Consider the following 24,701-nt stretch of genomic DNA (forward strand, 5'->3'; position numbering starts at 1 on the left):
GATATAGACATTAGCAAGGATCAGGACAGTTGCAAGTGATGGAGGGAAAAAGAGCACTTGGCTGGAGGAGTTTCTTTAGACCAAACGGGGAGACATAAGTCTTCCTGCAGTCCATGCAGGAGGGCTCCTGGAAGAGAAAATGTAAGGGACCTGCCTCATGTACAGAGACTGGGTAACTGGCCTGCCATAGAGATTTCCAAGTGGCTACGTGTGAATGAGTCCCCTTCCAGTGATGGAAGACTCTACTCCAGCCGCAGGGGCAGTGTGGGTCCCCTGGCTGGGCTGGTGCAAACTTGGGTCTAGGGTCACAAACTAGGCAACTTTGAGCTCTTCCCGAGGCATTTCTAAGTTGGGAAAATGATACCCTCTCTTCTTTCTGATCTTGATGCTTTGAGAGTATGAGTGGAGAGTTGCCATGACTGTGCTCTCGCCTGATGGAAAAAGCAGGAGGAGAGAGTAAAATTGATGCTCAGGAAGAAGCAGAAACCGAAGCAGAACAAATCCTGGCAGCGTCCAGCCCTGGTCCCATCCCCACTGAGGAAGCTGCCTTTCCTGGCAACCTAGGCAACTACATTTGCTCTCCTGCCTGCTTCCATCCAGTTTGTGTTGCTGTCATGGGCAACTCAGACACCTGATTAATCTCATCTTGGGGCACCATGATGACGGACTCTGGGCCTTAGCCACATTGCCATGGAAACCACTTGGGCTGTGTGTAAGGAAAGTCATAGAACCTGAGCTGCTGATGGCAGAAATAGGGCAGACTGGCCAGATACTGTGGTTTTGGAGCATCTGAGGAGCAGATGGCTGTGCAAATACAAGAGAAGATAACTAGGGCTGGAAGTGAAGCATAGTCAAGAAGACTGAATCTCCCCCCTCCCAAATGTGGCGTCCAGCGGGCTGGGGTTGGATGATCTTCACTGTTGCCACCACAGATTTTAGCACCGTGTCTGGCATGTGGTTAGTGTCCATAACGTTTTTAGAATTTATGAATGAATCAGACCTATGTGTAGGAAAGTAACAGGGTTTGACAAGGAACAGATATGAATTGTAGAAGATTAAAGAAGCTGATGTTTATCCTTTGCTTTAAGAAAAAATATAAAATATTTAAAAATATAAAAATATGAAATAGAAAAAGATAAAATCTACCATGATAAATTTTGGCTAAGGGGACTACCGTGAAGTGTGATGTGGATGTGCAGATTGTACGTATGTCCTTCTGCTCTTATTAAGTCATAAATGTTATTTCTGCTTTAGCATCTAACTCTAAGTTGCTTGTGATACTTTGTGGAATGTCAGTTTACACCAGTGTGTGTTTCAGTTTACCTGGTGGTAACAAAACACCATGCGGATCAATCGAGTCAGTGAAAGTTTTAGCCAAACATGGACAATAACGTTTGCACATCATTTGGTTCAGGAGATAATCAAATTCATGAGGTTATGGTAAAATTCTGAAAGGCTTATAAAGATACCAAGCAGACAAGAGAACTCCTTTTATCTTGAGACGGATTGCAGCCTTGATAGTGTTCATTTTTATGATGTAAATTTCCAACTGCTGAAAAAAAGATGCGTGACATATTAGCTTGAATATCCAAATAAAAATAAGTATAGCTTAGACATAGGAATGGATGCTACATGAAATGCAGCAAACTATTATTCTTTACAGTGATGAGAAAATTGAGCATACCTAAAGTATGAGCTCCCTTCCAGGTAATGTTTCACCTCTGAACCACAACAGGAAAAATCCACTTGATGTGAATGCAGTTTATTTTTTTGTCTTAGCAGTGGAGCATTAGAATTGAGACTGACAGCTACCAAAGACATTATCATCACATTTCAAACGCTATTTGGACATGAAAAGTTGGATTATATGTTCAAATAGACCCCTGTTTCCTTGCCTGGCTTTCTGATTACTTTGAATGACAGTTTTTATAAAGTCTCTGAGCCCATCAGCTTATTCAAAGGTTAACTTAATGATATTTTGTCAGAAGAAAAATCACAGGGCCAACAGTTTATAGTTTAAAGGACAATTCACAAATGCATATGCATTTGTTTGATAATTTACGTGAGACTAAAAATATCATCATGACAATGAATAACCTCCAGTTTTGCTTGATTTTCCAACACAAGAAAATTAATTGCACAGATGTTTTCCCTAAAACACACACACACACACACACACACACACACACACAGACATTGCTAATTACTTTTTTGCACTTTTAATGAGGCTGGAGACTTAGCAACCTAGTTTTAATTTTTACTGTATGTCTCCAAACATTCCTGCTCAACAAGAGAAGCCTGCATTGACTTAAGAAAAGTTAATTAAAATTCTTGAGGTTAATGAGATTAATTGAGCTAAGAAAATAATACCTAGTGTCCAGTGGAGCACATAGTGAGATAGAAGATCAGCGGTAGAAAGTATCCTTTGCTCTGTCCTTTCAGAAAAATACGCTTTTGCTCTTTTTGATGTGAAAGCCATTGCAGTGGAAAAAAATCCCCTCCCTTTTGTGAAATCCTGGGGGTGGGGGTGATGGCAATAGAAAGAGAAGAGGAAAATATCCTCAAGAAAGAGTGGGCTTCAGGGTAGACAGAAAGAAGCATGTCTCCATGGACTGGATGGGCTAACATCACGTGCTCTAGCCCTAAACCCACTGCACTGGGATGTACAGAATTCCTTGCAAGTTCTTGCTTCCCTGGGGTGGTGTTTTGGTTTCCACATAATTGTATAAGTTGCCGTTGTATGAGTAATAGAATTGATCTTATCAGAAAATGGGGACTAGGGGCATGGGTATAGCTCAGTGATAGAGCACGTGCTTAGCACTTAGCATGCATGAGGTTCAATCTCCAATACCTCCATTAAAAAAAAAAAAAGAAAAGAAAATGAGGACTAGCTAAGGCACAACTGACACAGAGTGAGAGCTTGTTGGGATATTCTGGGACATTTGTTTGGTTTTGTTTCACTACTCAATTTTTTTTTCAGTTGCAATGTGCAAAAAAATAATAACTAAGATTAAAATCCCACAACTCAAAGCCTTCCAAGGTCCTGTAAGTCACTTTCTACCATTAACGTGAAAACACGGGCCCTTTTGTGAGATCTAGTAATTGAGAGCTCCGTTTACACATTTCCTGTTGAAAAAGTTGGCAGATTGAGTTGGTACGGCACTTCCTGGGTTGGAGGACTACTCAAGGGAAGGGGTTGGAGTGCTGAGTCTGCACCATGATTGTGGACACGTAACTGGAAAATAGCAGATCTCTGTAGCTCAATTTGATGCATTTCAGCACAGTGATTATAAGGAACTGAAACCTGCAGGGCGACCAAGAGGCAATCAACATGGAACACTCCAGTGCAAGTCCAGGAAAGTGTGTGTGTTGAAATGAAATGTATTCATCCTTTTATCAAGAGTACTTCCAATCAAGGATCAGAGTGTTACAGGAGAGTAGGAAGTATGGATTTTGGCAAAAGGCAAGGAGCCATGCTGTGTTTATTAACTAAAAAGTGACTCTGTGTGTTTCCCTGGTTTTTAAGGCTTCAGTTTTGTTTTAGAGATGGCTGGATAAATGTGCCTAATATCCCCAAGGATTTGTCTTCTGGCTTCAACAGCATAAGTACTATTCAGTCACTCACTTCCTGTTACTAAATATATACAATGCATTAAGATTGTCTGGCATTTTTAAGTTATGATATATCATGGAATCCTACCATCAAAATTAGTGTATGTACAGAGTATGCACGTGTATGCACACTTGTGCACACACATACCCAGAAAACCAGCAGCATGAAAGATGTCAAAAGCTATTTCTTATTCAGTGACAATAAACGATACAGAGAATAAACATTATAGTTTATAGAAGTGGAGGATACATAAGCTGCTAATGGTCGAAGAGAGTATTTTTGAAGACTAAGAGGAAATTTATGAAATTGGAAATGAGATGGTCCTTGAAGGAGTTAGACAGCATATAAATAGGAGGAAGAGGAAGTTGAACCTCTAAGGAAAACGTCTGCATTATTGGCTGAAGAAATGAACAAAAAGACAGTTTCACTGGCAAGAAAATACTTGGCTCCTCTCAGACCAGCAGTCACGTTTCAGGAAAGCCTTCCGTTCATGGCGTCTATGAAAGCAGTCTAACCTGAGCTTGACTTACGCCTTTGAGGGGATTTTACCTTTTCTCACTGGTGGACTTAGGGGAAGAACACAGAGAACGGGGACCATGTTACGAAGTTGACCTTAGGCCTGCTGAGTGTTTGTGGTGAGTGATGCTAACAAAGTGTCAACAAATGTAAGCAATATTGGTTTCCCAAAAAAGATGAACAGCTGCTCCTAACTGGAAGTGAACAAAGTGCCTGCAGAGTAAGCCACTCTCTCCAGATCACCTGAAGCCAAGCCAGCAGCACAGGCAATTCTGAGCTCTTTGTGGACATAACGAGTGTGTCCTGGCTGGGTCCGTGCACCCTCAGCCCCGCCGCCCTATTGAGTGCACCGGAAGTTGTCCTTCCATTTCCAGCCACATACCAGGAGAGATTGGAGAGCAGACAGAATAAAGAGCAGTTCAATTAAATTTTAGTAGACTTCAGGGTATGAGTAAAGGACTTGGGAGTTTTTTGCTATCTCTGTCAAAGAGTGACATAAGTCTACCATACCAGAATAGTTTGTTTAAATAACACTATTTTCTCTAAAGACACTTTTTTCATTCTATTGTTGTGTTCATTGAATTCAACTATTTAATAGGCAGTTTTTATGTATATTAAGGATGATTATTAATAAGACCACTAATAATTTACTGAGCAGTTTTTTTCTGTGAATATATACATTTCCACTTCAATTTATCTGTATTACAGTGTTATAAGCACCATAGTGGAAGTAAAACAATATAGAAGGACTGAGAATGGAAATCTACTACATTTAGCATCCCACATCCCAAACACAACCACTTTTTAGTAGTTTCTATTAACTATTAATTGTTATTTCTTTTCTTCCCCTCTCTTCTCTCTCTCTCTCTGTTTTGACTGGGTATGCCTTCATGTGGTTCACAAGTTATAACAAAGTACAAGGGGACATCTAATATATGACAATGAATAGCCTTCCACCACCTCTGCTCCCATCCCCCGCCTCCCCACCTCCTGTCCTGCCATTGGCAGCCACTCTGCTAGTTTCTTGTCTATCTCCACTGTGTCTTTATGTCAGTGCAAGCAAGCGCCAGGATATATCCTCATCCTCCCTCCCCTTTCTGATGTTTACCTCCTTACTCTAAACGGTGTGGTTTTCACGTATCATTCATATATCTCTTCATTGATCAATTTAAAATGCCCGTTTACACTCCTCTCCCGACTTGACTCCTCTTCCTTTGGTTGGTGTTCTGTTGGTTGGTTATGTTTGCATTTTTGATTAATTTACTTAGAACTTTCTTTCTCATTTCATTTATATGTATTGGCTCTCTGAGGACCTGCTTTGTTGGATGAGGACATCCAAGCCTCCCTCCCCTGCCATCTCCCATCTTGCGCCCACTGTGTCTTCACCTTATGGTGACAAGAAAAATATTGTGTACATTCTGTTCACAGCCAAATTCATGTCTTGTCTATGTATTGCTTCTAAAGTTTTAAAACTAAGAGTAGGTTTTTATTTTTATAATTATGTACCTTGACAAGATTTGACCTCAGTGAGAGTCTCCTTTTTTGTCAGGTGACCTGGTTTTCTCCCTCGCCTCCCCCAGCCATTGTTACCTCTCCTCTTACCTTGGCTTGCTGTTTGCCAGTTGGACAGTCTTTGTGTCTGCGTGCTGGTCATTTTGTGCCCAGTTGGTAGACGTTCCACTCTGAATTGCCAGCCTTTCATCAGCTCTACGATATTTTAATCCATGATCTCCTTGTTAATTTTACTTCTTCCATTTTCTGTTCTCTTCTACTGGGAAGTCTCAATTGTCTGTTTGAACTTGCCAGGCGATTTCTTTTTCCGATCATTATTTTTCTCAAGTGTTCTGTCTCCATGTAGCTTTGGGTCCATTACTTATTATTTCAGCACCTCAGTTTATCATCTGAAAATGAAGATTATAATGCCTCTCACTGCTGTCATTAGCAATAAAAGAAAGAATGTAGGCAAAGCGCTTACTCACCACTGACATCTAGTACCAGACTTCCTGCTGTTAAGCTTTAGACGCACTGCATCTCTGTGCTGTATAGGAAACTTAGCGGGAAACAGAATTCAAAGATGCAGACGTATGTTGCAGAGTGCTTTTCTGTTCTCCTCGTGGCATGGCACTATTTTAGAAGATAATAAATGTGGTTTTTAGCCTTCTGTACTCTTGAAAATAAGCAAACAAGCATGCAAATAAAAACAGAAACTTGTTTGCCATGTTCTGAGACTTCAGTTCTTCCAAGTAACGATGAGTCCATTGACTCCGTTCCCCCTAAGTATGAACAGGACGTTAATTCTCAGCAGCATAGCAGAACTAAGACGTTTCTCCCGTTAATGCTAGTCCGCATATTTGTTCTTTGCAAGCAAACATACTCCACTTATGTCTCGCTGACTTCAGCTCATCAATTTACGTGTTCTAAAGAGACACCTGTCAATTACTTAAGTAATTCTAAACCTGTGTTGAGTGTCAGGGATGTGCAGTATTTTTGCATGGTCGTCAATGTTTTTTGTTTCCCAATATACCCATGTGTCACCTCGTACACTATTGCTGATCTGATATATTCCTGAATAAAACACTTTTCAAAAAATGAAATCTTGTCTATTCTGAAAAAATAATCAAGTGTTCCTTAAATTCATGCTGATGGGGAGATACTCAGTTGGCTTCTGTCTTACATTAGCTTCAGGGATTTTTTTTTTTCTTCTGGTCTAGTGAAAAGAATTTTGGTTTCTGAGTCGAGAGGTGAGGTGTGCTTCGGGCTCTCCCTCTGGCTGTGAGGCCTTGGGCACAGCACGTAACTTCATCTCCCTGGGTCTCTCTCCCTTCTCTACAAAAGGTCTCAGTGATTTCAGTTCTGAAATCCGACGGTTCTGTGTTAAAGTGCTTACTTTCTCCAGGAGGCACTGATGCGTTCTCTTCACGTTGGCAGATGCCCAGAATCTACTCGGCCCGAAACAGTACGCCCCTGTCTCCTCCCGTGCAAGAAAGACTGTATCGTGACCACGTTCAGCGAGTGGACGCCCTGCCCGAGGCTGTGCCAGCCAGGTAGGCGGACGCTGTTCCCTTCATGCTTTCTCTCCTTCCTGACCACCTGCTTGCTTTCCCCACTGATAAATATGCCAGAGACTGTGGAACAGAAGCTCCTGTCTTTTCCATTTGCATGTCACCCTGGGAACAAGGTTTGTAAAATTTGTAGATGAAGTCTTGGATTTCCAGATCCAGAACTTGGCAGGGAAAACATGATCAAGTTTTACATGCCGTAGTGCCTCGGGCGTGTGTTGCAGGAGTGCTCGTCTTCTGTTGACCCCGTTGTGGCATTTCAATCAGCCATTCACACGTGGTTCCTCATCAGACATCCCATTTATCTGTGGCTCCTGTACTTAGAGCCTGACTCCAGGCATCTTCATTAGAATATAGGGCCTTAAGCACTAAGCATGTGTCACTGATGAATTTATATTCCAGCCTGTGGAAGAAAAGAGGCAGATACATTAGAAAGTATTGAACAGGTAAGGAAATTGGCAATATATGGTAGGTACTTCTTTCCTTTTAATGGTGATGCTCTGTACCCCTGGATGTATTTGGAGGGCTGTGATCCAGGAGGCTTAATACCTAAGTTCCAATAAACACACAGGAAAACTTTTATAAAATGACTTTCTTAGAACCAGTATTTCCGCCCCGCTTATTTCAGTCCCCTGATGAGGTGGTCCAGGTGGAGATACAGGAACTAGTTCCAGAGCTCCCTTTTGGCCTAAGACCTAGAGTTAATAACTTGGTCTCTCTCCCCTAGCCTCAGACCCCAGCCTCGGTTCTATGAATCTTACCATTGCCGTAGTAAGAAAAGGCACACCCAAGAAAGGGAAGGATGGAAAGAGTATTAACCCTACTGCTCGAAGAAACTGAGTCACATCCACACCCCTCTGGCCTTGTCTGGACAGCCGTGTACTCGGGTAGGGCGTGGCTCTCAGTGCATCGCTGCTCTAGCCCCCTGGAAGATCTCCAGGAGAGGAAAGCATGCGGCTCTTTGAAGAGAGAACCCATCCCAGAGATCGAGAACACTTAACTCCTCTCCTTGGAAAATTCTGGCGCTGTGCATCTAGGATCCCCCAAAGGCTCTCTGACTCACACATCTTCATGGGAGTGACATGACAATGTGGCCAGCATTGACATAGACCTGCCTGCTGCTTCAAAGCCCTTCTCATTGATGGACGGGGGCGGGGGGTGCTGGTAGTGACCGCTTTTGAAGATTATCATCAATCAGTGTCTTAGATTGCAATGGGGTTGGGGGGTGCCTGTATGGAGGTTTTCTAACTGTGCCATTTCCTCTTCTTAAATGACCCTCTGCCCTAGAATTAACATAGTAGCATCCAGTAAACTTTGCTTGTGGATGGAATCAGAAATAAATGTACTGAATACAGAAGAGCTTTGACAATACAGTGGAATGTTTATCTGATCTTTTGAGGGGTGGAAACAGCAGTCTCTTCTGGAAACCCTCCAGCACTTATTTTCCTGAATGAGAACTCAGAGTAATTGAGCCGGAGGAACAGAATTTGTTGAGTCGCCTGGGGAAGGTCGTTTCCAGACAGAGTGGGATGGAAAAGCTGTGATCTCTATTCCGAACCATTTGAAGGAGGAGGTTGGCTTTTGAAATTTTCGTAGTCACATATCTGGAAAACATTCAAGCTCTTAAAGATATATATTGGAAAAATGCAAGAAGATCAAATAATCTATGCTAATAGAGGTTTATTGAAGTTCAGCTATTTCTTTTCGTTTCTTCCTCATAGGGGATTAGCATAATGCCTCTGTTAAATGGTTTTAAAAGAGGAAAGGACTGAATTAAAAAGGATACCCATGCTGGCAGCCAGATATTGGTGTTAGAGCTGTCAGGGTCCCCTGACACCTAAGGAGGCATATTAGTTTTGTTGAGCCCATGTGCCCCAGTGACCAGAGATTACTTCAGCTACTACTATTGTATGCATTCTACATTCAGGAAAATTCCCTCTGCCGTGTGAGCATCTCCATCCAGTGCCACCTAAGGATGGAGGGATCACAGGCCATGCAAGATAATTGCTCTTCCAGCAGTTTTAGATCTTACTCCCATTTCCAGAGATTCAATTAGTTATTTAAATGGTCAGCATTGTAGTGAAAATTGTTCTAAGCCTCTGTGGTCTCTTTTTGCCTCCAGTTTTTCAAACCTAGATGATTCTCTTCACACCCTGGCAGTCAGGGGACCTGGCAGAGCATAGATTCAATTTTTAGATTTCTTCCAGTCTTCTGCTTCCATCCTATTCACCCGCATGTCTAGTTTATACTCGGGGACCAATATATTATTAAATAACCATGGATTCATTAGGGGAGACTATGAGAGGGAGGAGATTATTGGAGGAAATGGTAGCTCTAATCCTATGGTTCTTAGGCTTTATTGCTTCAGAATCACGTGGAAGCGTTGTTAAAATGCAGACTTTGGGCTCCATGGCTAGAAATTCAAGTTCAGTAACTGTGGGCTGTTTCCCAAAATCTGTGTTGTATGAAGCCGTCCCTGAAGGGGAATGTACTCCCCCCCTTAAAATAAAAGTGGATCTTAGATCCACGAGCAAACACTGCTTGAACTCTGGACATACAGCCTGTTTTTCAGCTTCTTGCTCCAGCATTGTAGAGTGTGATGGCTAAGAACACAGACACTGGAGCCAAACAGCCAGGGTTGAGCTCCAAGGTTTGCTGTGTGACAGTGGATGCATTACTTACTCTCTGTGTGTCTCAGTTTCCTCATCTGTAAAACAGGGTTAATAACCACACCTACGCATAAGGGAAATACTTAGAGCACTCATTGCCTTGCCTTGGGTAGGCACCTGGCAGGCCTTTGCACCTGCCTGGTGTGAGGCTGGCACTGTGTTAAGTTGCCCTTCCTTCCTGCGCCCTCGACCTGTACGTCCGCAGGGACCTGCTGTAGCAGCCTTTCTCCGGGAACATTGTGCTCATCTTTCAGACTACGTTCGCCCCTCCTCCCCAGTCGCCTCACTAACTGGGTCATTCCACAGCGTCCTACACACCGCCTTTCTGACACTCACGTACATATCCTCCCTTGTTAATGTCGCCTTTCCTAGATTGTAAGTGCACGAATGCGGGGACCACTTGTGTCATCTTTATCACTAAGTCCTGTAAGCCCAGGATAGCATGGGGCAGAGCTGTCACTCAGTATTTTTGAATGGACAAATGTCCTCTAATGAGGGAGAAAAGTGTGGCTTTGAATCCAGGCAGTTGATTCTCTGTTTTTGAGACTGTCCTTCAAAAGATACTTTGGGAAATAGCGTTTTAAAGCAGTACTTCTCATATTTAAATGCTGCTATAAGTCCCCGGGGGATCTTATTAAAATGCAGGTTCTAATTCAGTAGTCCTGGACAGAACCTGGCATTATACCTTTCTCCAGGCTCCCAGGTGACAACTGTGTGTAGATTACAAAGCTCCAGGTTGGGGTGGGGTTAGTTAGACATTTTTGAACAAGGCAATGACATTGTCAAAGTTACAAAGTGAAAAGCATGGACTAGGGGCAGACCAGCAGGTGGGGACACAGGTAGGGTGGGGTGTGGGGTGAAGGGAAATGGTTTAACCCAGACTAAGAGATCAAGAGAAGGGTGGGCCTGAGCAGGTGGCACCCCCCCACTAAAGAGAAGGGAGGAACTCTTTCTGCAGCTGTGGTTTTGGGTTGATTCATCAAAGTTGAGATGAGTTTGCATTCCTAATCCCCAGTGGGTCCTCCTCCAAGGCATTATGACTTAATAGTGTTTTGTTATGATCAGGGAATCACTTGATTATGTGAATCCAAAACCAGATCCGTTCTAAAGCTCTCAAAAAGCCAAGGTGGTTCCCAGGGGCAGAGTGTACCAGGAGTGACTTGTGTCTTAGCAATGGATGAGTTGTATCAGGTTTTATTTGGTCCTGGCTGGGGTCATGATCAAAATCCTTACCCCTTAAAAGTGTTCTCAAGCCATGAACAGTCTCTAGCTCGTAGCCAGCTTTCTGTCTTCTTACTCCTCTTGATCTGAGTCTCTCTTTAAAGGATTAATGGTAGACCCATATTCCTCTAAGCAAATCAGATAACTCTCCAGCTGTGGCCCTGTGGTGGACTCTCCAGTTTGTAAGTCCCAGTAAGAAATCAGCCAAATGACCAAGAACCATTTTTTGGTGATGTTCTTCCTATTTTCTCTAATCTTCCTTCAACCTGTAAGTCAAATGCCTGCATAAATATCCAGTGTTGTTTGCTTAATAATGGCAACAGTTTTTTAATTGTAGAGTTTCTCAGACTCATGGAGTTTTTTCAGTGCACAGATGTCCCAGACTCACTTCATCCCATGTTAGAGTCTCTTCATGTTGGAGGGACATTTGCAATATTAAAACTCTCCAGAAGTGACTCTTACAAGTCAGCAGGCAAGAGAAACACTCATTTAGTGCTTCATAATTTACAAGATATCCTCACGTGCATTTTAGCCTCCTCTAGGAGATTGCTGATAATTGTTTGCCTCGTTAGTATTGGAAATTAATTATCTTGGCTGCTGATCTCATAACTATGACATCTAGTGTTTTTACTTTAAAGTCACAAATGAGTACTGACTTTCCAAGATTTCTCTCAGGCTGTCTCTAAAGAGGCTCACTTTATATTGTCAAGGTTTAATAATACAAATTCCAGGCATACATCAATACTACGATACTAATGTAAAAATATTAATGATTAATAGAACACACTCCTATGTAACCATCACCAAGTAAAAATTATCATCAATTCGTGATCACTCATGTTTTGTTTGTATACCCTTATCCCCCTTTTCATTGCCAGTGGATACTTTGTAATGGTTCCCAGATGTGTATACCACTTCCCTAGAAGGGAAAAATACATAAAGAGGAAAAGTTATTAGACACTTTATTAGATAAAATGTGGTATATTCAAAATAGTTCTTCCTGTAAATTGCTACAAACCATGGAGCTAATGATGAATTATTTGTCAGTCTTAATAATTTAAGGCTGATCGAGTTCCTTTAACTTTCATCTCTAAGGGCAGGCTGCAGAGCAGCGTCATGGTAACAGGAAGGCCAAAGGCAAACTGCTGCTGAGAATTGGTAGGAAACTTCATCTGGTGGGATCCTTTGCTCCTGCATCAAAGGTCCTGGAGTTACATCTTGAGCTTCCAGTATCAAAGACAATAATTTTTTTTAATGCCCGAGTGGTGTGCTATCGTGATGAAGAACATGGAATCTCAAGCAAGACTTCCTCGGTGCAGATCCCATCTTTGCCATACAAGTCCCTTGAGACTCACTTTAAATGTTGTGTTTCAGTTTCCTCCTTCTTTTTAAAATGGCTAATACCAGCACCCAATTCATAGTGTTATTGTAAGGATTCAGTGAGAATGGGACACATGGCAGGATGCCAAGTACAAGGAAATTATTATTATGTTAAGATGATGATGGTGATGATTTAAGAGCCTTAAGGTCAGGGAACTTGTCCTCTATTGTGTTGGTATCTTGCTGTTGCTAGTTGTCCATGTACTGGTCTTATGAGACTTGTTTCCATGTGTGTATTTTTCTTGAACAGATTACAGAGTCTAGAGGGCAGAGATCTTCTGCTTTCACTAACGAACATCTAGTGCTTAGCACCACGTCTGGCATGTAATGGACATTCAGTAATTGTCATTGAACGAATGAGTAAATGAAACCCACATCTTTTGCGTGACCAGTTCTAACTCTGAAAGGTCTTGCTTCCATTTAGGTGAAGCCAAAGCATTAACAGATTGTTCAGCACATCCAGGCCAATTAGGGGAAAAGGTATTGGTCATTCAGAATGTCAGATCGGTTCAAAATCACTTATTCTGGATTTCAGAATTTCTCCCACTCAAAGGCAGACTGGCATCAGCCTCTCTCTGTACTTAACTCTTTCAAGGACATGTGGGCCCCTCCTTCTCCACACAGGCCCATCTGTACTTTTGTCCACCTGGGAAGTGGAGAGTGGAGTATAGTTTACATCCAAATACTAATGTGTTTGAGTATCAGGATTTGGGGCCTGGAACACCAGCCCCCCAAATAGTGTTGAAGGCAATATAATGATCTAGTGACTTTCCTTGAGAAAGTGACTTAATCTAAATTTAAGTTACAACCTCTATAAATTTTGGATGATTTTTATTACCAGGTGTTCAAAAAAAAACTAAATAAAATAAGACGTGTATCTCACATATTCGTCCCAAGCACAGCCTAATATGCAGAGGACTGGTGTCTTTGTTTTCACAGGGTCCACTGGGGGGATGGGCCCCCTTTAGTGTATGATTTATAGCCCATAGATCACCACATTGCCTCAGTACTCAATAAATATTCCTGAAAATTTAGTGGGAGAAATGACAAACACTTGGGCTGGTAGAAATTACAGTTCTCACCCATACCTCTCCCAAACTGAGGGCTTCTGTTGATAAAATTTGTAAAAGATACCTGCCCTCAATTCATACATAGGACAAAAAAAAAAGATGAAATTCTCTTAACTTCTTTTAATGCTTTCCTTCCATGTGGGTTTTTTTCCCCTTTAAAGTTGGCACCGTCTGCCCATCTCTGTTAAAACCCAGTATGAGGTGGCTTTGATTTGGCCAAGAAATCAGATTTGGCAGAAAGAAAGGAAATTTAGAACATTTCATGATAACCTGATGACCATTCAGACGTGCAAGAGCACTGTTGGGTTATAAGGAGACCTGGTGCTCAGAGGGCAGAACTTTAATTGCTGTTACCTACCCCCCTCCCCCGACTTCAGAGCAAATATTAGTCCATACAGTGGTTGACACGGAAGCAGTCTGTAATTTATTGATATGTGTTGTCCTATTTAATTGTTAACTCTATTTGAAAAGGACTATATAATCTCATCTTCCATACAAGGAAATAGAGGCTTAGTTCTGGGTCCCAAGGTTGCAAAACTAATGAATGGCAAAAGCACATGGAATCCTAAGCTCTTAACCACTCCTTCAGCAGTTAATATTTGCTGAACACTCACTGTGTTTCAGGCAGTGTGCTGGGTACCGTGTGTATATGTGCAGAGTGGTGGGGGAACACACTCAGCCCTCCATAGGGGAGAATGCTGGCCAGTGGAGGAAGACAGAGGCATTGAACACAGAATTACCTAAATGAATATACAGTTACAAAGTACAATATGTGCTATGTGGAATTCAGGGAGCTAGGAGAAAAGGTAGGAAGGCCGAATCAGAATTCCTCTCTGTCTGGAATGTCTTTCTCCTCATCATTGCTGGTTGCCCATCTTACTAGATGTAAAATCCTTGCCTCCTCCGCAGAGCTCATCCTGATCCTCCTGCTAGAAATAACCGCTTCTCACTCTAGAGTCTCATAACCCTTTCTGAATGGCTTGCAGTCTAGCTGTTGGTTAATGTGTTTTGTGTCTCTCTGTAGAAACACAAAGTCCTGGAGGGCTAACACCTTTTCAGTTTTCATTTCCCGAAGTGCCTAGTAATGAACTTTAGACAGAATAGAATTCAGTGAAGTTGTGTCAGACAAATGGATGCCAGTTAGAACCTACTTGCTTAAGCACACCTAACAAACTGCTGAAAGGGAAGAGGATGTGCCTTTACAACTAAATTTCCTCCACATCACACTATGACGCTGGCAGTAGAAGATGTGGGACTTAGAGATTCACATTTGTCTCTGGTTTCCTGGCAAATGTGGTTAAAAGGGAAACACATTCCATCACTTTCATTCATTCATCCATTCATTCATCCAGTCAGTCTGTTTGGTTATTAATATTTCAGTGAAGTCGTGTAAGTATCGTATGGGAAACAAAGACTATTCAATTGTTAATTCCTGAAAGGCAGTTCCTACCAGAGCTCCACATTGCAACAGCACTCACAACTGAGGCAGTGCATCTGTAGCGAATGCAATGACGGGTTTCCTGGAGTTTTTAATATACAATTAAAGGGTATAATGTTGAAATCCAAAATTCTGGTCACATGCAGTTTTTCAGTGGCCTAGATTGATCCAAGGGTAAAACTTAGACTAGTTTAAGCAATTTTCTGAATGTGTGGCCCATAGACTTCCAGCTCAGAATTAGCTGGGATGCTTGTTAAAACCCTAAGAGATTCTGATTTTGAAGTCAGGATCAGAGCCTCCAAATCTGCGTTTTTAAACAAATTGCCTTAGAATTCTAAGACACATTAAAGTTTGAGAACCACTGAACTGTAGAAAATTTTAGTTTAATGATGGGCCAATGGATTCTTTGAGAAATGTGTAATGTGTGTCTGTTATATTGTTCTAACCAAGCCTGTTTTGGCTTTTAAGGATCAAAGGTCTTTTTACAAAACTTACAAAGCTACATTAAGTAAAAAGGGGCTTGTTGGGAGGTTATAGCAGGAAATCTCACAGATGTCCAAAAATAAGGAAAAGACAGTTTGCGGGCATATGGGAACTAGAAAGGCAAGCAGAAACTGAGGCTTCTCCCTCCGGCTCTCAGAGCCAGTGTGGTTCCTCCCATCTCTGCTTCTCTCTGTGCATCTGCTGCCCTGCCCCTCCTAACGGGCTTCCTTTGAATCTCTGCTCTTATAACCAGCAGAAACGGGGCCCAGCAATGGCTGTCTAGTCCGAAATCTACAAACTTTTTACGTCAAGAACCCAACACCGACGGAAACTTCCTTTCCTTTGGGGATCTTTATTCAACTTACCAAATAAGAGTCTGGTGGCCGGGTTTGTGTCAGGTCCTTCAGTCACTCAGCAGCCCGGGGATCAGCCCCTCAGGTCAGGACCCATCTGGAGGTGACGGGCAGTGGTGCAGAAAGCAGCGGGAACTGACTGGGGGGGCCTTCCCCTCCGGTCGGGGCAGTGGCTCTTGACCTCTCCAGGACACCCTTGCTCAGCAATCTGGGAGAGAACTCAGAACCTGACCTCCTTCCTCTGTTCCCATCAGTCCGTCAAGGTGCTGAACTATAGGAGGTGTGGCGGAAGCTGCCAGCATCCTTCCACCACAAGAGCTTAGGTTTAGGAAGAGCGCTATTGTCAATTAAACAGAAAGATAGAAAAGGGAAATGAAGCTCCAGGGAATAGGAAGGCAGTGGAGTGACACTTCAGGTAGAACAGACACTGGGAGGAAAGAGAAGGCAGTCACCCTGTGCGTGATCTGGGCCAGAGGTTTTACTTCAAACAGAAAATGGAGTCTGTGTGCACTGGAATTTGTATCAAAGTGCCTGTGCTGTCATTCCTGTCAATAGTCTGTCATAGGGGAGATGGTATAGCTCAAGTGGTAGAGCACATGTTTAGCATGCACGAGGTTCTGGGTTCAATCCCCAGTACCTCCATTAAAAAAATAATAATAATAAATAAATAAATCAAATTGCCTCTTCTGCAAAACCACCCCCCCAAAAAACAAAAATCTATCATGAACAATATTGTCTTGGCTGTCTTAAAAAAATCAAATAAATAAACAAGCAATCAAAGTAAACAAATGTAGATTTGATGCATGGGGTTCTGTCTCTTATGCCTAAAATCCACTGTTTTCCCTTCTAGTTTGCATCTAAAAGTTGCTTTAAAGCACTGTTAATCTGCGTCACTCAACAGTCAGGCCACATTAGCATAAATAAACCCTGTGGCTCACATGGATAGTTCTAATGATTTATTCTTAGTCTTGGTGGCAAAAATCTAAGTTTCTTTGAATGTGAATGCTCTTTCTTTTCAAAATGTTTCTACTTCTGGCTGGTTTCTTTCTCCTATCTCTAGAATTCTCTGCATGCAATACAGTGCGACATACTATAATCCTTATTTGCTTATAGAGGTGAATGAGTTGCCTTTCAAAAACCAAGGTACTCATTCTAATTAGGGGTTTACTTTTAGCCTTTCAGTGTACTTTCTACAAAGACATAGAATAAATTAGTTTTGATTTAGCTGGGGTGTTACTTTAGGTTTATTAAGTAATTTTCTGCAATTAAAAAGAAGAAATTAATTCCTTTTCACTTCCTTGGCATTGCTCCAATTTTAATGTGATTTTACATCAGAGAGTGGTTTCAGGAAGTTTCTGATGCATTGGATTAGTTAATATGATGGTGGATTTATAAACTATTTAATTTGTGTTACTAAAACAAAGCTTTGGGTTAGAGGTGGTGGTACATGTTGGGATCTTAATATGTCACTTTGGAACTACAGGTTTTATAAGAACATCAAATAATTTATGTATGGTAGCAAATCAGAAAGATATTAAAATCCATGCTGAAAATGAAGTAGATTACTGACAGCTTAGATAAACAACTTATAAGTGCTCCCTAATAGAAAGATCGTCACTGGATATCCTGCTAATCTCTTGAAGTTCCTTCAAAATTAAGTTACTACATGGAGATGGTTCAGAGAGAGCAGCTACTGAATGACTTATTTTCACTGATAAGGAAGAAAATATCCCAAAATAAGTATGCTAGGAATGACAGATTCTCTGTTATTTGAGATCTTTCCAAGTTAAATTTCGTTTGCTCTGACACCTAAAGTACCCTTATCATAACTTTATTTGAGACCTTATAGATGGTAACGAAAGTAGGAGTGTAGACTGCATGAATGCAGTGACAAGATTTTTTTTTTGATTAATAACTTCTTTAATCTGGAAAAGCAAATGAAAGTCCATGTTCATGTCTCTGCCACTGCTGAATGACTCCAACACTTTTGAAGCTGATATGCTTGATTGCATCCCATTTAGCATTTAATTCTATTCTGTCTTGAGCTTCTCTCTAATTTGTTTATGTGTAGTGGAAGGAGCGTGACCTTTAGAATCTTAGCACCCTTATGGTGGACTCCTGGCATTGCCACTTCTTAGCTGTGTTCTGGAATTCAGTTAACCTCTCTGAGACTCTGTATGCTTATCTTAGGATAAATATAACGTGGAGCATCATAAGACAGCTTGCTTCCTCGAGTTTTCTTTTCCTACAAGAAGAGGCTAGCTCAGTGTGATCACACCCTGTTTGTCCTTCATTTCTTAGTTTGTTCCTTCTAAGTTGTAAGATCCGTGAGTACACAAGCTCAAGCCGTGAAAATTTTATAAACAAAAGATACTTAAGTGTGTGTGTGCATATGTGTGGGGAAAAAGGGAGAGAGAGAGAGAGACTTTCTTCTAGCAGAACAATAGTCAGAGTTTAGTAAATTTATATTGTGATACATTGCATGGAATCTGAAATAACATGACCAGCCAGCTCACACAGGGTCTTGGACTTTGAGGAAGTCTGTCTTTTCCTACCCATTTCCCACCCATCACCCAAATTCAGTGACAATTGAGTACATCAAAGCAGAGGGAGATCAAAATATCAGCTGATTCTCACCCCCAGAATTAGACAGACGTAGCTACCTGGTCACAGGCCTTGCTGGACGACCAAAACCTTGAATGAGCGTGGCCGCAAACAGATCAGAATTTGTTGCATCCTCAGAGCAGATGTGTCCTGGAGAAAGAGAAGATAAAGAAGGGAAAGTATGTCCACCCCCTTCTCCCAAAGTCGTGATTTAGGTGTCACTTGTCCTTCCCGGACCACAAGTGAGGGAGGCGGTGGAGTCCAGGGATGATGAAGGCGGAGGAAATGCGTCTCCACTCACGTGGCAGGAACCATCAGGACAGCTGCCTCCTGACAGTCTCTGGCCAAGCAACTTGTGAACTCAGTCCTGCCACCCTCTGTCTCTTCCTTTCCTCTAGCTCTGCTGGCCTCCTTTCTGACCAAGCTCGTTCTATCTTGCTCAGATTTTTCACTTGCTGCTCCTCCTCCCAGAAGTGTTCTTCTCCCAGGCTTTTGAATGGGTGCCTTTTGATCAGGACTTTGTTTTCTGTTCAGATATCATACTTCAAAGAGTCATTCTCTGACCACCTTAAGACGTCACCTCCTTCCGCTTCTCTTTCTTGCTTGTCACTCTGTGCTGGTTTCCTCCTGGCACTGCCCAGTCCCCCAGCTGGAACGTAACTGGCACTGTGTCTTTAGATGTGCTGAATAGTGGCTGCCACGCAGTAGTGCCTAAATGGTTACTGAAGGGATGACAATGGATGAACGTATCAGTCATTGAGTAGAGCTTTGCATAGGGCTTACTGTACCGAATTTTGTGCCGACCGCTGGGAACATTAAGATGAATAAGATGAGGTTACTTTAATCAAGGGGCTTTTCATTAGGGGATTCAAGTGTGTAAGTGTATTCTTTCTAGAGCAGGAATGTGCACAGGGTACTAAGCAGCCAAAGGAGGATGTCTCGCTGTAGGTAAGCGGTTAGAGGAGGCAGGATTTGGTGGATCGGGAGTTTCCAAGTACATGGGGTCCAAGTATCTTAAAGATGGAGAAGGCCATCCTTGTAAAGAGGCTTGGCGGTGTGAGTATCCGTTTTAATTCAACGAATTACAGGCAGCCTGTGATGCTTAGGATGCACAAGGCATATGGGGGAGAGATAAGAAATAGGGTTAGAAAGATACGCAGGAGCCAGCTCATGAAGAGATTACGCACTCTGAGAAGTTTGGACATTATCTGAAATTCTGATAGACAATTTAAATTTTCAGCATGGGTGTGATAGAATCAGACTTGTGTTTCAGGAGGAAAAAATAGTACAGAAAATAATGAGGTTAGACAGCACTGGAAACCGGTGGAAAGAAGTATGAGGCTGTTCAATTATCTGACCAAGAAATGAAGAGAATCTGCTTTCTTGAATAAAAGTAAATGAGAATTATAAGTAAGCGTCTAAATTTACGTAACTCGACGTCGTTTCATAGTGTGTCTTCATGACCTGGTATGTACTGAGTTCTCCGCCCATCCAGTGGAGGTCGCGTAACTGGGTGATTATGTAAACCCTCTCTCTGGCTCAAGGGATTTCAGGGCAAAGAGAGAAACACACAGTAAGCAATGGGCAGAATGGATCCAGGATAGAGCAAATCCTTCCTGGTCACCTGAGTGTGTGTACTTCCAAAAAGTAAAATGAGCCCAAAGACAAAGAGGTTCCCACTAACTCACCACGTTATCAGTGTCTGTTCTTATCAGGATCAGCAGTATAATCTGCAGGGCCCAGTGCAAAATGAAAATGTGAGTGCCTGGCTCAAAAATTACCAAGATTTTTAAGCTGCAACAGAACATTAAGTCAGAGCCCCACTGAGCCTGCGTGAACCCACACGGATCATATGCCCAGGATGCTGGTTCTGTCCTCACTGGCTTTCTCTAGGGGCCAGAATCCTAAGTTTGACATTTGCTTCCTGGGAACAGTTGTCATATCCTGTGGCTAAGACACTAACCCAGATGATTGGATTAGCATTGTACTGGATCGCAGTTCTTACGCTTGGCTGAGAGCATTCAAGGATCAGAAGAAATAGGAACAAGGCAGTGGGGGGGGGGGCGGGGTCCAGGGCAGCAAAGCAGAGCAGCGGGTGAGGACACATGCTCCGGACCCAGACTGCTTGGGTTTCAAGTCTTCTCTATCACTTCAGTGACATCTTGGACAAGGCACAAAAGCTCTCTGTGCCTCCGTTCTCTGACCTGCAAAATGGGAATGATGAGAGTAACTGGGTTTTAGGATTGTTAGGAGGACTGGGTTGATGCATGGAAAACACTTGGCAAGCGACTGAGACACTGTAAGTGCTCGGGTCTTGTTTCTTACTGTTTTGGAGATTATATTCTGGAGCGTGAATCTGGCTGTTTAATATAGTACAAACATTACCATTCAGGGTGAGGTTTGTCATTCAGTGAGCAGAGATGCTCCGTTTCAACATAGTTGAATTTACTGATCATTTACTTTATGATTTTTATTTTTGTGTTTTTAGATATTTTTCCTATCCTAAATACAGAAAGCTTGTACCCTATCTTTTTCTTTGGAAAAGTTGACTTGTGCCTTTAATAATTCATTATATGTATGATATTAGATAAGAATCAAATGACTTTTCCCACGTGGAGACACTGACCTCCTTTTCTGTCTTCTCTACGCACCCCAGGATACCCAACGATCTAGCCACGCTTGTCTCCCTTGCTCTTTCTAGAATTTGACTCTGGGCCTTTTACAAATATTATTTGCTCTGCCTAGAATTCTCTTCCCCAGGTTATTATATAGGTGATCCCTGACCTCCTTCATGTTCTGGTTCAAATATTCTTTCTCATTGAGGCTTTGAAGTTTATTACACCCATCCCTCCTGCCTCCCACACGCATGCATTCCCTAGCCCTCCCTTCTGCATTTTGTTTTGTTCTGTTTTGTTTTGGGGTTTTGCACGGCATTTAAGTGACGTACAAAACACTAAATAGCTGATACTATTTTTTAATTATCTTTCTGCCTCCATTAGAATGTAAAGTGTATGAGTGCAGGGATAGTGTTTTCTTGTGTTTTGATGTATTCTCGATTTCTAAAATAGTGTCTCCTCCTTTGAGAATTTCAAATTCCTCTTCCAGAGTAATCAAGAACTCCTTTTTATAAACAGTTATGTCTTGGGTATCCTACTAGATGGAGTAATGAAAATTCCAGCTGCACCCATGTATTAATAGAAGGCATGTGATTAGGAAATCTCTGGTGACTTATTTTTTTTGTTTATTCCTTTGTCAGTGAAGGCCAAGATAGACAAGCATCCCAACTCTGTCTCTCTGTCAGATCATGTGACTTTCTGGTCCACGCACTAAGGGAGTTAGGCTTCGTGTGTGTGTGTGTGTGTGTGTGTGTGTGTGTGTGAAGGGGAGGGTGTCTCTGACCAAACCTGGCCCTGTGCACTGGCCACAGGCTTTATCACTTGTTTCCTGATTTACCGCCTTCATTAAAAGCCATACCACCAGCAATGGAGAAATTTCTCCAAAAGCCAGTGCTCCAAATATTTTCCTTAGTGTTGTATTTTTAGCAGTGCATTTATGAAATGTTTTAAAAACATTCCAATGAGAATTGCAAAGGAGACAGGAAGAAAAGGAGGAGGATCCTGTAGGACATAGGAACCAATTGTAACCCAATTGCCAATTGGTACCCAAATTGTAACCCAGTGACCATTGGGTATTTATAAGTATTTTAGGATAATTGATAGTAGTATTTCTATGTATGATAGTTTCTATGGTTATGTTTAGAAAACAAACCTTATCTTTTATCAACCTATCCTGACATACTTACAGATGAAATTATGTGATATCTGAATGTTCTTTGAAATAATTGGGTGTGAGTGGGTGGGTATGTGTATAGGTCAAACAGGCTTGGCCATGTAATTGTTGAAGCTGATGGATGGATACATTGGGTTTATTTGATATGTTTGAAAATTTCCAAAGTTATAAAAGATAAACATTTTACATCGAACTAAAAAACAAACTTCTCCAGCAATCTATTTTTTTCTATGCTAACAGAGTTTCACCAGATGTGTACCCTGCCTCATGGGTGGAAACTCATCTCTCCCAACTCCCCATTTAAGAAAATAAGTATTTGGTCAGTGTTTGTATGTTCATGCAGTCAGGACTTTCACTCATTCATCCTTTTATTTAGTCAACAGTCATTCATTAGTTGTCTCCTTGGTACTAAGACCTGGAGAGACTCGCTGTTTGGAAGATTTCTGCTTGTCTCTTTCTGAGACAAGAAGACAGTAGGATACAGTGTGGATCTGGTGGAGGCTTGGAAGCATAAGGGGAGGGCTCCTTGGCTGAGGGTGGGATGGGAAAGACTTCTTGAAAGAGGGGACCCTCTGTTCAGTCTCAAAGGAAGCTTAGGGGTTATCTAGATAAAGGAGGAGAAGAATGCGCTTACCCCCTTCCCCACACTAACCTGTCTGCCCGCTAGCAGTTTTGTATACTTACCAGATGCCAGATGCTGAATGACCTGCTTTACATCCCTTTACTTAATTCTTCGTCGTCAAAGTCCTCAAGTAAGTTGATCTAATTATTTCCCGGGAAATAAGTAATTTTCCCAAGTTCACAAACCTGGAATTCTAGATTCACCGATTCGAAAAAGTCATTTTATTACATCCACTCGAAGCCAAAAGAGGAATTTCAAAAGCTAGTGACAAAATAATGAAGACAGCAAGATGGGTAATAACATGAACCTCATGCATAAAGGAGATAATTAAGAGTCTTTGTCTCGATTGTGCTAAAATTTAGAGTTGAAAATGAAAAACTTTATTTTAATTGGTTTGCCTTCACAGAGTTATTTTCCTTTGAGTTTTCCTACCTTTATTCCCAAACTAAAAAGTTTAGTATCACAGCTGATATTAATATCTGAGCGATTCCCCACACACCTTACATTCAGGTAAACCAGTCTTTCTTTACATGTAGACACATCCTGGAAGGGACATTGCAGAACGCTGCAGAGAGCAGGATTTCTGTGGTTGAGCGTTGATGAGTGCTGATCCATTTGGAACATGGCAGGCTCCAGACAGCAAATGGGCGAGTGATGTTCTTCACTCCTTTGTGAAAAGATACGAGGATCTGAGATTCTGGACTTTCTAGCAGAAGTTTCGACCCCTGAAGTTTCTGTCCCTAACTTGAGTCCTTACTCTGCTATGGCCCATGAGCTTGACCCAGAAGCCCTTCTGTCCTCTAGCTGTCAGCACGATCCTGGGCATGAGTATTGTCCTTTCGTGCCCACGAAAGCATGAAACATTAACAGGATAGGGAGACATGTATTTTTTAAAAGGATTTTTCTAACATATAGTTCTGGATTCATGACTAATAATGATGACAACATCTTGAACTTGCATCTTAGATGACATCTGTGCCTCCTTCTCAAACCCATCTGCACACAGTGCAGTATGGCGTGGCAGTGTAGTTCAGTCTTAATGCTGACCGAGTGCCACATGTCAGCAAGCTGTAGCAGGCAGCCTCTAGACATTTCATCTGCTAAAATGAAAAGGGGTCAGGTTGTGGGGGGAATAAATCCCTGTCATTTCCTCACACACTGGCAGCAAGAAAAGACAAGTGCAATGCACCATTTTAGATAGTGTTGGTAACCGTCTGCCTTTATAGTACACATTTCCAATTATGCCCAATACGACGTACTTAGCTTGAGGGCAGGTCGCGTTTTTTAAAATGTGTTGAGAGCAGTAACGATTTAGTGGGTGCTCATTTGTTTCTGTTGCTTGGTTAAGCATGCTGCATTGTCTTTTTCTGTTTTACATATGGATGAATATGAGATGTTAGCTCTAAGTGTGCTAAGTCAGTGGTTCCCTGCCTGGGAGATTTTTAAAATAGATCCATGCTTGGGCCCCACCCACCAGAGGTTCTGATTTAAATTCTTTGGGATGGGGGACGTTAGGAGTCTGTACATGTACCCTCTGAGATTCTAATACAGAGTCAGGGTGAAGGACCACATGGATTGAGGAGACAGCAAGATTAGCTGTGCGGGACTTAGTTGGGATATTTAAAGAGAGGAAAGGCCAGTAAGGCTAACTATCCAAACTGGAAATGTTTGAAGAGCATTAGTGGTTGAGAATAGGAAGCAGAGGAAATTGGAGATGGTCTCTAGAAATTTAACTGTTGTGTAGGCTTCAGTGAGTATGTTGTGCCTACCATAGGGACAAAGATGCTCATTTGCTCAACTGTCATCCTAGGTGGCACGTATAAAAGTGAGTTGCTTCTTTTGAAATCCATAGTAAAGGCTTCCATGAAGTACGGTATGTATATG

The 24,701-nt window shown here is 42.0% G+C and overlaps 1 protein-coding gene across 6 annotated transcripts in view; it reads left to right on the forward strand.

Moving 5' to 3' along the window:
- THSD7B (thrombospondin type 1 domain containing 7B) overlaps positions 1-24,701 on the forward strand; it is a 760,456-nt gene that overhangs the window by 414,702 nt on the left and 321,053 nt on the right. For all 6 annotated transcript variants that reach the window (XR_012072540.1, XM_072960903.1, XM_015243953.3 and 3 more), the window contains one exon: positions 7,058-7,173. Coding sequence is in view for 5 of the 6 variants with exons in the window: in XM_072960903.1 (XP_072817004.1) it covers positions 7,058-7,173 (116 nt within the window). In the remaining variant the exon portion in view is untranslated. The remainder of the gene's footprint in view (positions 1-7,057; positions 7,174-24,701) is intronic.

The sequence above is a fragment of the Vicugna pacos genome, chromosome 5 (assembly GCF_048564905.1).
Source record: "Vicugna pacos chromosome 5, VicPac4, whole genome shotgun sequence".
Taxonomy (NCBI): domain Eukaryota; kingdom Metazoa; phylum Chordata; class Mammalia; order Artiodactyla; family Camelidae; genus Vicugna; species Vicugna pacos.